Source organism: Hyperolius riggenbachi, chromosome 5, assembly GCF_040937935.1.
Source record: "Hyperolius riggenbachi isolate aHypRig1 chromosome 5, aHypRig1.pri, whole genome shotgun sequence".
Classification (NCBI taxonomy): domain Eukaryota; kingdom Metazoa; phylum Chordata; class Amphibia; order Anura; family Hyperoliidae; genus Hyperolius; species Hyperolius riggenbachi.
The window spans coordinates 319,487,363-319,501,932 of NC_090650.1; the positions used below are offsets into that span (position 1 = coordinate 319,487,363).

The 14,570-nt window shown below is 45.4% G+C and overlaps 1 protein-coding gene across 1 annotated transcript in view; it reads right to left on the reverse strand.

Moving 5' to 3' along the window:
• The window catches only part of ROCK1 (Rho associated coiled-coil containing protein kinase 1), a 212,652-nt gene that overhangs the window by 101,820 nt on the left and 96,262 nt on the right, over window positions 1-14,570 (reverse strand). The window contains exon 5 of the mRNA XM_068237237.1: window positions 9,599-9,774. Within this exon, the coding sequence (XP_068093338.1) occupies window positions 9,599-9,774 (176 nt within the window). The remainder of the gene's footprint in view (window positions 1-9,598; window positions 9,775-14,570) is intronic.

Sequence of the window (14,570 nt, forward strand, 5' to 3'; positions counted from 1 at the left end):
CACCGAACTAGTTTCTACTACCATGTTGGTGCTCGCCACTTCACCAGGGTCTATGGTAGTACTGATGCTAGGTCCAGGAGATGCTACGCTGCTGTTGCATGCCTCACCAAGTAAACTCGGATCAGCGCAAGCACCACTCTGCTGCCCTTGAGTCTGATCCTGTTAACACTGGTGATACTGAAAAAGTGACAGTTTTCACTGATCACTGTTTTTAGATCACTAGGATAGTGACAGGGGGGTGATCGGGGGGATTCTGAGAGGGTTCTTAGGGTGTAGGCGGGTGATCAGAAGCCCGCAGGGGGCAGATTAGGGCCTGATCTGATGGGTAGGAGTGCTAGGGGGTGACAGGTGTCTCAGGGGGTGATAAGAGGGGAGGATAGATGCAATCAATGCACTGGGGAGGTGATCAGGGGGGTCTGAGGTGTCGGCGGGTGTTTGGGTGCCCGCAAGGGGCAGAGTAGGGTCTGATCTGTAGCAGTGACAGGTGGTGACGGGGTGATTGATAGGTGATCAGTAGATGATTAGAGGGGAAAATATATGCAAGCAATGCACTGGTGAGTTGATCAGAGGGGGTCTGAGGGCGATCTGAGGGTGTGGGCAGGTGATCAGGTGCCCGCAAGGGGCAGGTTAGGGTCTGATCTGATGGGTGGCAGTGACAGGTGGTGACAGGGGATGATTGATATGTGATCAGTGGGTAATTACAGGGGAGAATGGATGTATACAGTACACGGGGGGGTCAGGAGCCCCCAGTCTGCTGATTAGAGCCTAATCTAAAATATAGCGTTGACAGTGACAGGAGGTGTTTGACGGGTGATTAGGGGGGCGATTGGGTGCAAACAGTGGTCTGAGGGGGTGATTGGGGTGGTCTGACGGCGATTCGGGGGGGGGGGGGTGACAGGATCAGTGTACTTGTGTGATCACGGCAAGGGCTGCCCCCTCCCCCATGTTTCTGACATTGTCAGATCTGACAAGATTAGCTACATGCTTATTTCTGGTGTGATGCAGACCCTTCTGCATCCAAATAGATCAGCATGGCTGCCAGGCAACTGGTATTGTTTAAGAGGAAATAAATATGGCAGCCACAATATCCCTCCCACTTCAGTTGTCCTTTAATTCCTGCAAAGGTGAAATTTGGTCACTTTTCAAGCTGCTGACAGCTGCATAAAAAAAAACAAAAAACACTGCATAAACCTCTACTAGTGACACAACTACTCCAACTATAGATAGATCGGTTTATGCCTGTAGAATGACCATAAAATTAAACAATTGATAAAAAAAAAAATATATATATATATATATATATATATATATATATATATATATATATATATATATATATATATTTATATTACCCAAAGAAAGCCTAAGCTATTCCCCCCAAAAATATATTTAATCACTTCAATGGCATAAGTACTACAAACGTTACTGCTGCATCAATAGCAACACAGCAGAAATGCATTATATCCTGCTTGGCTCCTAACACATCATTAAGGGAAAGTCTGTAAAGTGCACAGTATATGTGAAATGTATTTTGTACTGCGTCATCCCAGGTAGCTACAGTCACTGACATATGGTCCTCATACAATGATTAACCATATTAGTAACAGCCTGGTGATGAAACCATTGTGATAGCATGATGGACCTCTTCCTTGAAACGCATTCCCTTTTAGCTCTCTATAAGCAAATACAATTGGTTTACAAGAGACCATAGCAGGTACCGGAACTAAAACGGCAGGTAAATACAATACAATAACATTTCTATAGCGCTTTTCTCCCATAGGACTCAAAGCGCTTAGGCTCTCTCAGATTCAGTAATTGGTAGTAGGATGAAGTATTCACACAACAAAAGTTATAATTCTGCAAATGCCAAACTGAACAGGTGGGTTTTCAGTCTGGATTTAAACACGCACAGGGATGGAGCTGTCCTGATCTGTTGAGGTAGGGAGTTGAAAAACGTAGGGGCAGCATGACAGAAGGCTCTGGGACCAAAAGTTTCCAAGTGGACTCTGGGTATGACTAGATTATTAGAACCTGTGGATCTGAGAATGCGGGGATTGCTACGCAGCTGCAACATATCTTTCATGTATCCAGGGCCCAGATTATTCAGGGATTTAAATGTCAGTTGGCCGATCTTGAATAGGACCCTCCATTCTATAGGTATCCAGTGAAGGGAGTGCAGGACTGGTGTTATGTGGCAGTGACGGGGTTGGTTGGTTAGCAGTCTGGCAGCAGTATATCTGTATGTAGGCGGTACAAGACCTTTTTTGGAAGGCCAGTGTAGAGAGCATTACAGTAGTCCAGTCAGGATGAGATGAAGGCATGGACTAAGGTTGGCAGATCTTCTGGGGGGGGATGAGGTGCTTGATTTTTGCAATGTTCTTCAGGTGAAAATAGGATGATTTCACCACAGAAGAGATTTGAGTTCTGAAGTTTAAATTCCCATCAATTAGAACTCCCAGGCTACGCACATGATCAGAGCTGCGTAGATCCGTGCCTCCTATTCCCAGTGATGAAGACTGCAAGTTAAGTTGTTTTGTTATCATGCTCTAACCTCCAATCAGAAGGACTTCAGTTTTGTCTGCATTTAGTTTAAGCCAGTTGTCATTCATCCATTGCTGTAGTTCACGTAAGCAGGCGTTTATAGTTAGAGTTGGGTCTGTCACACCAGGCTTGAAGGAAAGATATAGTTGGGTGTCGTCTGTATAGCAGTGGTATGTCAGGCCATGTTTTTGGATTAGTTTTCCAAGCGGTAACATGTAAATCGTGAAAAGCAGGGGAGAGAGGATTGAGCCCTGGGGCACCCCATACTTAACCACTTCAGCCTAACTGGATTAAAATTTTCGTCCAGTTAGGCTGCGCCCCCCCCCTCCCCCCGTGCGCGGGCGGGGGGGGGGCTGTTAGCCCAGCGATCAATGAAAGGGATTATAAATCCCTTTCGCTGATCGGACCCCCCCCCCCCCCCCCGGACCCGAGGGTGTGCAGTCAGGTCACGTGATGGTGCGCACCGTCGAGTAACGCAGTAAGAGGTCACCAACGCGAGGCTGCAAGCATGGGAGGACACGAGATGGACGATCGCGGCGGCTGGATCAGGTAATTAGGCTTCCGCTTTAGCGCTTCAGACTCTGCAATTGCCAGTGGGGATAGAGTTGCATATAGCGGCATTGGAGCCCTCCGGTTGTAACACTTGGCTATTGTGTTGTTGTTGGGGGCAACAAGAGACTCAGCGGGGGGCGGGGGGGGATCACCGCGGACAAAGTTTTATTTGTTATTCTCTGGATTCTTGGGGCTCTAAACGATGTAACGGGAAAGGGGCTGCTGCGGGGAAAGTGTTTTTTTTTCATTACTGGCCAGTTGCCATGGGCTATAGGAAAGGAGAGGGGGGAGGACAAAATGGAACAGGTATTTTTTTAATTCTGGGCTGCCGGGGGCCACACGAGGAGGGACTATGCTATTCCCTGCTATTGCCAAGGGATACAGAAGTCTAAGGGGGGGGGGGGGGAGCGGTGCCAGTGTAACTGGGAGGCAGGCGGGGTTATTAGAGCTGAGGAAGGCAGCAGGGGTTACTTTAAATGGGCAATGTAGCTTAGGAGATAGAGCTAGCTTGGGGGGTAAGCTCCATAAGACACCCTTGCATCATAGATGCACCTAGGTTTAGTTAAATATTTTTTTTCTTGATTTTTGTCCTTAATACCTGGATGCGTCTTATGGTCCAGTGCGTCTTATGGTCCGAAAAATACGGTAGTTACCTAAGGGTCTAAACTTTTTAAATATTCATGTCAAAGGAGTATATCAATATGATTTATTAAATTATGGGTTTCTAAATAGTGATGGACGCAAATTGAAAAAATGCACCTTTATTTCCAAATTAAATATCGGCGCCATACATTGTGATAGGGACATAATTTAAATGGTGTAATAAGCGGGAGAAATTGGTAAATAAAGTACATAGGTTTTAATTATGGCAGCATGTATTAATTTCAAACTATAATGGCCAAAAGCTGAGCATTAAAGAGACACTAAAGCGAGAATAATTCTCGCTTCAGAGCTCATAGTTAGCCCCTGCTAAACCGCCGCTATCCCGCAGCTAAACGGGGGTCCCTTCACCTTCAGTGAAGGAAGACTGAGAGGGGCGGGGGAGAGGCAGAGATACGCGCTGACAGACGCACGTGGGGCAGGGCTGTGGCGGTTAGCCCTGCCCCAATGCGGAAGCGCTCCCCCGCTGCACGGAGGGGGATTTGGGGGTGAAGGGACCCTCGTTAAACCGCGGGATAGCGGCGTTTTAGCAGGGGCACACATGCCCCTGCTATCTATGAGGTCTGAAGCGAGATTTATTCTCGCTTCAGACTCTCTTTAATGATTTTTTTCCATTTCTTTCTTAATATTCCTGTTAAGATGAGTTTAGAATAAATTAATTCACAGCAAAATGTATCACTCACAGAAAGCCTAATTGGTGGCGGAAAAAAACAAGATATAGATCAATTAATTGTGATGAGTAGTGATAAAGTTATTGGCAAAATGAATGGGAGGTGAAAGTTGCTCAGATGTAAAAAAAAATCTCAACCCTGTAGGCTGAAGTGGTTAAGTGATACAGGGGTGGACAGGAAGGGCCCCATAGACACTTTGTGGGTTCTGCCACTCAAGAAGGATTGGAACCACTGAAGAACGATGCCATCAATGCCGCAGTATTCCTGTAGCCTGTTTATCAAGATGTCATGGTCAACTGTATCAAAGGCTGCAGAAAGGTCTAGCAGTATGAGGATCGAGCACTCTCCTCTGTCTATTGCCATGAGCAGGTGGTTGCATATTTGGATGAGGGCATTTTCAGTGCTGTGGTGTTTCCATAAGCCAGACTGGAATGGGTCATAACTGTTGTTTTGTAGGATTTTGGCCTCTAGCTGGAGGTAAACAGCTTTTTCAATTAGCTTGCCCAGAAAGGGGAGGTTAGAGACAGGTCTGTAGCTGGTCATTACATCTGGGTCCAGGGAGGGTTTTTTGAGGAGAGGCCTGATGATTGCTTCCTTCAGTAAAGCAGTGAATATCCCTGATTGTAAGGAACAGTTAACAATTTTGAGGAATATCGGTACGAACAGGTCGGGGCAGGTCAACATGAACTGTGTTGGGCCAGGATCCAGGTCACAGGTAGTTAGGCGGAGGTGAAGGAGGATGCTTGATGTGACTTCTTCATCAATTTCTTTGAAGTTTGACCAAGGTGTTACGTTGTCTCTGCTAATGGTTTTCGCCGCTATATTAGGCTCAGATGCTGTAAGTTGGATGGCGGACCTTATAGCGGAGATTTTGTCTGTGAAGAAATGGGCAAATTGGTCACAGAGGTCCTTTGAAGACTCGATATTAAGTTTTTGACATGCCGGGTTGCAGAGTTTTTCCACTGTGCGGAACAGTTGGGCTGGTTTGTTAACTGCATTTGCACTCCCTTGTGATAGAAAGGATGATTTTTTTTTCCCGTGATTACCTTTTGGTAGTTCTTCAAGTGGAGGATTAAGGCATGTTTGTCTTCTGGGGACTGAGATTTGCGCCACAGTGTCTCAAGTTTTCGGCCTTGTCTTTTCAGCTCTTTTATAGCAATATCAAACCACTGTGCATGATGGTGTGGAGTAAGATATTTGGTGCACAGAGGAGCAATGGTCTCAAAGGTGGAGGACACACATTTGTTGTATTTAAACACCAGAGTATCAGGGTCCAAGCTGGAGTCAGTCAATTCATCAAAGCTAAGGTTATCACGGATATGTTGAGGTGTTAGCCCTTTTAAGCGGCGGTATTTTATTTGATTCTTGACCTGGTGTTTGACAGCTGGTATTGAGAGGGAGAAGTGGATAGTGTGATGGTCTGACCAGGCAACAGGATTAATTTCCACATTGGCTATTGACAGCCCAGTATGGAATATAAGGTCCAGAGTGTGACCTTTCCTGTGAGTAGCAGAGCTGATTGATTGATTGAAGGAAGCCCAGTTCATGTAAGGCATGAGGTAGCTCTATTCCAAATTGTGAAGAGGAGTCATCCACCCATGTATTGAAATCTCCAAGAACAATCCATCTGGGGTGTTCCAGTGTTAGGTTGCAAAGAAGGTCTACAAGTTCCTTAAGGAAGTCTGAGTATTTTTCTGGTGGGCGGTAGATCAGCAATATGTTAATGTTTTTCTCAGCTGAAAGTTGCACCCCCAAGCATTCAAACGAGTTGGTAGGTCCTACAGTAAGTGGTCTGATTTTCAAAGCTGATCTAAAGCAAAGTGCTACCCCTCCACCCCTGCATTCTTTCCTGTTGCAGTATATCACGGAATAGTTTGCTGGCACGGCGGCCTCCAGAGTGGGGCCAACTGGTTCAGAAAGCCAGGTTTCAGTCAGGCAGGCCAGATCAGAAGACTCTATTAGATCATGTCGGATTGCTGTTTTGTGGTTTATTGATCTGACGTTGCAGAGGACAGCCTTGATGGGGCTACCCTGGGAGCTAGGGTCTGAGATTGAGGGCTCCAGGACAGAACAGTCTCCAGATGTGCTGCCATCTCTGCTGGATTGTGCTGGAGCTATTAGGGTTGTTGCCTGGGTGTACTCTGTAGATTTTGTCACAGAGTTATTTTGGTTCTGCAGTGAAGAACGTCTTTTCCCACGTCCTCTGGATCCTCTTGTTGTCTTTCTGAAGATTCCAACAGACTTAAGTAGAATTATTGTTGATTTGTCAATTGGATAAATATTTCTTGGTTGGTATACAGCTAGAAGTCTTTCTGCTGAATATTGATGTTTACACATTAGGATGGACAAGAGACAGCTCAGGGCTCCTGCTGAAAAAGGGCCTATTTAGAGTCAAGGTGTGAACTTTCTCAGCTGTGGCTGGTATCCTGCAGAGATCAAAGGGCCTGTATAGACTGAATTGTCCTTACACAGAGAAGTATGGATGGACAGCATGGATTTGAAAACACAGTCCTTTGTTTAGGAGTTTGAAGATATAATATATAATATATGTAGGAAAATATAGTCTATTGAGCATAGATGCTGTAGATAATCGATGAAAGTTACTCACAGGGTGGGAGAGGGCGGGCACAAAGAGGCAGAAAATCTTTAAGGTCTCAGGTCAATTCCAAGGAGGGTGTGCAGTGTCCAGCAGTGTATGATCCCAAGGAAGATCCAATCCAGCTTAAATCTTTGCCATCCCAAGTAATCCAGGTGTTCTGAAAGGTTATAGGTGTTGCTGGAGAAGTGATACATTAGAATCCACTCAAATTTCGGTCCAGTCTTTCCATTAAGAGGTTTAAAGTAGCAGAAATGAGATGTAATGTCTGGAGCAGCCTTAGAGAGCAGCAGCACCAGTCTGGGCGCGCTCAGTGTGATGATGCAGCTATCAGCTTTGCCATCTCTACCACTCCCTTCTGGACAACCAAGGTGTTTGGTTATGCATTATGGCTTTTGCTTTGCAGCTTACAATATCGAAAGAACTTGTGAACAGATTCCCATTTACAAGATCAGTTTTGCAGCATTATAACCAAAATAACTAGAACCATAACTTTTGGGGGGACAAAGATAGTGTGGGACCTTGAAGTCAATAAGAAACATGATGGGTGTCAGTGGCAGGTAATGTAGCCCACCATGGGCTAAATTTACTTTTTTTTTTTTTTCATTTCAGGGCTTCTTTATAGTGGACCTGAACTCTTGCACAAGACAGAAGGAAAACAAAGTATTGTATTTAGAGTTTAGCATGTCTAGTTCCCCCTCATCTGTGTCTAATCACAAGTTGTAATTTGATCTCTCCCCTGTATCAGCTGACTGCCACGGCAGATAAGCTCATTTGAAAGCACAGGATGTTAACAATAAGTCTGCTTCCACAAAAGCAGGAAGTAGAAACAGTACAGATTTATTGCAGGGGTTGCATGAGCTGCAAAAAAAATGTTTTTCTTTAAAGGTTATTATGCTGTTGCGTATATTAGATCAGAGAGGAAGTTCGGAGTTCAGATCTGCTTTAAAGCTTTTCAAGAAGTTAGGTTTTAAGCCAATTTTGTAGCAAAAGCTTTCTGATCAGATCCGGTTCTAGAGTTTTTGCTGCCTGAGGCAAACTTGTGAGGATGCACCTGTCCCCTAGTGGCTGCTCTCAATGCCAGGCATTAGCATTGCACTATATAGTAAATCACAAGATCTCTCAGACTCACAGGGGCAGGCAGGGGAATCTCGCGCCACTAGGAGCCGTCAAGAGGAGAGATCTGCACTGTGATTGGAGAGCGACAGCAGACTGCAGTGCACACGTGGTAGACTATCGGGGCTGACAGCAGATCATGTGACACACTGATACAGTGCAGGAGACAGACCGGTACCGCACAGCTGTGTGAGACACTGACACGGGAGACAGACAGGTACAGAACAGCCGCTCCGTTGCTTTGCCAGCTGAGTTCTGCATGACGGATGGCTCATGTGCCCCTATTCTCCCGCCCGGCCTTCTCACAATTCCAGCGGGTGATCAGGATGCCGGGGGAAGGGAGGGGGCGGGCAGGATGTCACCCCAGGGCCCATGCCACCTGATGCACCTGCGTCATAGGCCACCCGGCCCTGGATTAGATTAGTTTATCTCGTAAGTGGAAGATACTGGTTTTTTTTTTTTTTGGGGGGGGGGGGGGGGGGGGGTTGTATTTGCTTTAGTAAAAGTGTGATAATCCCCATCCACCTTCTGAAACAGAAGAACTGGTGTTCTTAAGCGAGGCTTCTAACAATATGCCACTCTGAACACAAAGGGGGACTGGTGTACAACCATTCCCAAAGACAAGGGGTTTGTGCTTAGGCAGGGGTCAGGAACCTTTTTGGCTGAGAGAGCCATAAATGCCACATATTTTAAAAAGTAATTCTGTGAGAGCCATACAATATGTTTCAAATTGGGACAGTGCACATGTGCAGCAGAGGGCTAACATCCCTGTTGCCATGGTGATGTGTATACAGTGTATCCACGGTGCAGCGGAAGTGTCATACGTATTCAGGTTATCTTGGCTTTGAGCAACATCAGCAATTTCACAGACAGGAGAAATACAGATTAACAGCTTGTACAATTAGCTAGCTGACTTGGGGGTTAATTCACTTTGTAGGATGAGATCCCCGCACTTTGGCTCAATAGGCTGCTTGTCAAGTGATAGGCAGCCTATTGGGTCAGTCAAAGTGCGGGGATCTCGTTCTATAAAGTCACTGGACCTAACAGGGCCCAGAGTGGAACAATTGGAGCAGCCGTTAGTTTTGGAGTAGCGTGAGTAAGTTAGTAGTGCATGCTACCGTTGTAGCGTACCCATTTTGAAAAATGTTACTTGCGCTGCCACACTAAACTGCACTGCTTGAGCAGTTTAGCTTAGTGAATCAACCTCTAATGATTTGTATGTGAGCCAGATGTAGCCATCAAAAGAGCCACATCTGGCTCCCATAGGTTCCCTACCCCTGTGCTAGAGTATACTGTTGGGAACCACATTCTAAAGCCTTTTCAGGGCCATCAGTATATTCATACAAATGTGCAGTATAAAAATAACAAAAACAAACATGCAACTTCATGGAGATGCAAGAAAAAAACAAAACAGAACATCATTTCACTATGATAGCCATGCAGGATTTATTTTGCCATTTACCTGTGAATGAAACCCATTGAATGAATGGCATCTAATGCTAAAACCACTTCAGCGGTGTAGAATCGAGCCCATTTCTCTGGAACGTCATAGTTGCTCATTAAATTTACAAGGTCACCTCCAGGCATGTACTCCATCACCATGTACAGATACCGATCATCTTGAAAGGCATAGAATAACTGCATACAGAAGGAAGGATATAAATAACTCAGTAAAGGGGACACAGCTGAAAACCAAACCTACATAGACTTAAATTAATGCATTAAAGGAGGGGAGGTCATATTTAATACTGGGGGGAGGAGGATGTTAGAGCCAAGGGTTTTGTCACATTTGTCTGTTGCCGTTTCCTCTGTTCACCTAATTGGCCACGATGGCCTGACATCTTGTAGTATGTCTAATCGATACATGTGACCGATTTCGGCCAGAAATTGCTCACATTGTTGATCGGGCATGCATCGATTTTCATCAGATTTGATGATTATCGAATCAGATGGTCGATTGGTTGCCAAATCAATAGATGTATGGCCACCTTGTATTGATGGCAATGAAGTGGCTAGAGTACCCTGCGCTCGCCTCCTGGATACAACCGTCTCCAGTGACATTAGCTGGAAAACCAACACCACCTCCATCCAGAGGAAAGCCCAGTTTCTGCCGCCAACTGAGGAAGTTTGGCATGGCCTAAGATTCTGAAAAGTTTTTACACTGTCACCATTGAATCGGTCCTCTGTCCTTCCATCTTGTTCTGGTATGCTGGCTTCTCCGCCAGTGACCGACACAAACTACAGAGGGTCATCAGGTCGGCAGAGAGGCTCATTTGGAGACCCCTCGCCTCACTTAACCTCCTATGTAACACAAGACTGTGCTTTAGAGTGCTACGAATCCCCCCCCCCCCCCCCCCCACGACCCCTCTCACCCAGGCAAACGCTTATTCACTCCGCTCCCATCGGACCAGAGGTTTCAAGCCATCTCCACCAGGACTGCTAGACACAGGGGCCCATATGCAATACATTTTTTAATCTAAGTTATCTCCTAGGAGATAATTTTCATCTTCTCTTTAAACTAAATTTTCAGCATTTTACAATGGAAAAAGTACCCAAAAGTTGGTGAAAAAGTATTGTCAAATTTATTTTGAGTATTTTCTTGCTTGCTGGTGGCTTAAAAGGCATTTTAGGAGAACTTGTGAAATCATCACCTGGATGAAAACTCAGGAGAAAAAATGAATTGCATATGGGCCAGGAACTCTTTCTTCCCCTCAACCGACCCTTCCTCACACTCCCCCTTCTAGTGCCCCCCCCCCCTTCTTAGGCTGTGGCCCGGGGTTGTTCCGCCCACCGCTAGATTAAGCTGATCTGTCCATTGTATCCGCCTCTCACACTGTTTTTGCATGTTTACTCTACATTGTTGCTTAGTTTTGCTTGTATTGTTGTAGTGTGCCCCATCTATCTATATCTCCCTCTGCTGAGCTATATATGGAGCCAAATCCAATTCCGGGCAGTCATGCTCAGCGAAGTAAACTGCTTATTAATGTTAATTCTGATTAAATTAATGCTTTAATTGTGTGACGATGTGAGGCTCCCAGATCACTTCTTTATTGTGCTACTGATTTCTATCTTCAATGCCATCTCTAGTCATGTTCCATTGACATGTACAAGTGAGTAATGCAGGGTTCACACAATGCAATTTACTGTCTGAGGACCTGTTTCCACTTGTCAGTTTTTCTGAGCGTTCATTTTTCTGCATCATTTGTCTGACAGTTTTACATTGCTGTCAATTGTTTTTCTGCATGTGAAGGATGCATTAAAGTGGGAACTAGCCCTTAGATTAACATTGGTTGCAGTTTTCCTGCGCAGAAAATGCACAGAAAAACTGACGAGTGGAGACAAGCCCTGATCGACGAGTAATCTAACAGGAAGTTGCATCGTGTGTACATATCCAACCTGCTCCTGATCGATAACAGGATCGATTTTGCTGTGATTACTTGATTGATCCAGCTATCAAACGGGAGCAGATCGGACATAACGGAAATAATTGTCCATTTCCCTTCGGTCGGAGGGGGAAAACCATAATGTGTACCCAGCAATATGGACTGCTTTCTATTGGGTCTATTCAGGTTTATGTTCATGTTTGTGTTACCTAAATTTCAATGCATGTAGCCTACAAATGTTTGTGACTTGATAATATCAATTGTACTTTTAAGTATAGCACCTTAGCACTACTGCACTTTTAGGTTGCCCATGACAAAGCCGCTATTTTAAGAGGGGGCGAAACATGTTGGGTTGTTTGGTTGGGTGGTAATATGCTTTTTGTAATGTTTAGTCAGCTGAGGTAGGAGATGGAAGTCTGGCAGTTAGCCAATACACAACCAGCGTTCTCCACAGAATTTTTTTCCAGCCAGGTGGGGCGAGATGAGAGAATGCAGGACTGGCGCTTGTCTGCTTACAGAAGAGGAGAGCAGATAACAGTGGGGTGCTCACCAAACTTAGCCGGGTGTAGCACCCGGCTAAAAGAGCCTGGGGAAAACACTGCACAACACATAACCTGACTATTCCTGTTAATTAAAAGAAAATTATAAGCAATATTAACAGCCAAAAGTTTTTCAACTTTTCCAATAGCACGGAGGAACAGAAGACAACAACGCACTTCTTGTACTAGCATTTTACTGATTATAGATTACATTTCAGCGGAAGCCTTAAAGTGGACCTGAACTCTTGCAAAGGACAGAGGGAAAGCATAAAGAAATGCACCCTGTATGAATTTAGAGAGTTTCCCCTTCATGTCTAATCACAAGTTGTAATCTGATATCTCCCCTGTCACATGACTGGCACGGCAGATATGGCAGATAAGCTCATTTGAAAGCACTGGATGTCAACAATATGTCTGCTTCCGTTAATCAGGAAGTAGGAACAGTGCAGATGTTAGTCTAATATTTAACAGGGCTGTTGATTTTGTACAAAAATCACCCGACTGACTCCCGACTCCTCAGTTCATGAAACCACGACTCCGACTCCAACTCCGCGTGCCCAAAATTGCCCCGACTCCGACTCCACAGCCCAGGTTTAAAGGTTATTATGCTGTTGCACATCTTTTGGAGCAGAGGGGACATTCTGAGTCCAGCTCTGCTTTAAAGGACTACTGTAGTGAGAAGAATATGGAGTCTGCCATATTTATTTCCTTTTAAACAATAGCAGTTGCATGCAGCTAATCTTGTCAGATCTGACAATCTCAGAAAACCTGATCAGCTGCATGCATGTTCAGAGTCTATGGCTAAAATTATTAGAGGCAAATGATCAGCAGGATAGCCAGGCAACTGGTATTTCTTAAAAATAGCCTCCAGACCTGTGAAATCCTAAAGGTACTCATTGGACTTTGGGCCCCTTAGCGTACTTAGGGTGTAAAAAAGTGTCACACATGTGGTATCGCCGTACTCAGGAGAAGTAGTATAATGTGTTTTGGGGTGTATTTTTACACATACCCATGCTGGGTGGGAGAAATACCTCTGTAAATGACAATCTTTTGATTTTTTTACACACAATTGTCCATTTACAGAGTTATTTCTCCCACCCAGCATGGGTATGTGTAAAAATACACCCCAAAACACATTATACTACTTCTCCTGAGTACAGCGATACCACGTGTGACACTTTTTTGCAGCCTAGGTGCGCTAAGGGGCCCAACGTCCTAATCACAGGTCATTTTGAGGCATTTGTTTTCTAGACTACTCCTCACGGTTTAGGGCCCCTAAAATGCCAGGGCAGTATAGGAACCCCACAAGTGACCCCATTTTAGAAAGAAGACACCCCAAGGTATTCCGTTAGGTGTATGGCGAGTTCATAGAAGATTTTATTTTTTGTCACAAGTTAGTGAAAAATGACACTTTGTGAAAAAAAAACAAAAATCAATTTCCGCTAACTTTTGACAAAAAATAAAATCTTCTATGAACTCGTCATACACCTAACGGAATACATTGGTGTGTCTTTTTTCTAAAATGGGGTCAGTTTGTGGGGTTCCTATACCGCCCTGGCATTTTACGGGCCCAAAACCGTGAGTAGTCTGGAAACCAAATGTCTAAAAATGACTGTTCAGGGGTATAAGCATCTGCAAATTTTGATGACAGGTGGTCTATGAGGGGGCGAATTTTGTGGAACCGGTCATATGCAGGGTGGCCTTTTAGATGACAGGTTGTATTGGGCCTGATCTGATGGATAGGAGTGCTAGAGGGGTGACAGGAGGTGATTGATGGGTGTCTCAGGGGGTGGTTAGAGGGGAAAATAGATGCAATCAATGCACTGGGGAGGTGATCGGAAGGGGGTCTGAGGGGGATCTGAGGGTTTGGCCGAGTGATCAGGAGCCCACACGGGGCAAATTAGGGCCTGATCTGATGGGTAGGTGTGCTAGGGGGGGTGACAGGAGGTGATTGATGGGTGTCTCAAGGTGTGATTAGAGGGGGGAATAGATGCAAGCAATGCACTGGCAAGGTGATCAGGGCTGGGGCCTGAGGGCATTCTGAGAGTGTGGGCGGGTGATTGAGTGCCCTAGGGGCAGATAGGGGTCTAATCTGATAGGTAGCAGTGACAGGGGGTGATTGATGGGTAATTAGTGGGTGTTTAGGGTAGAGAACAGATATAAACACTGCACTTGGCAGGTGATCTGACGTCGGATCTGCGGACGAACTATTGGTGTGGGTGGGTGATCAGATTGCCCGCAAGGGGCAGGTTAGGGGCTGATTGATGAGTGGCAGTGACAGGGGGTGATTGATGGGTGGGAGTGCCAGGGGGTGATTGACAGGTGATTGGCAGGTGATCAGTGGGTTATTACAGGGAACAACAGATGTAACTAATGCACTGGCGAATTGATAAGGGGGGGTCTGAGGGCAATCTGAGACATGTAGGCGGGTGATTGGGTGCCCGCAAGGGGCAGATTAGGGTCTGATCTGATGGGTAACAGTGACAGGTGGTGATAGGGGGTGATTGATGGG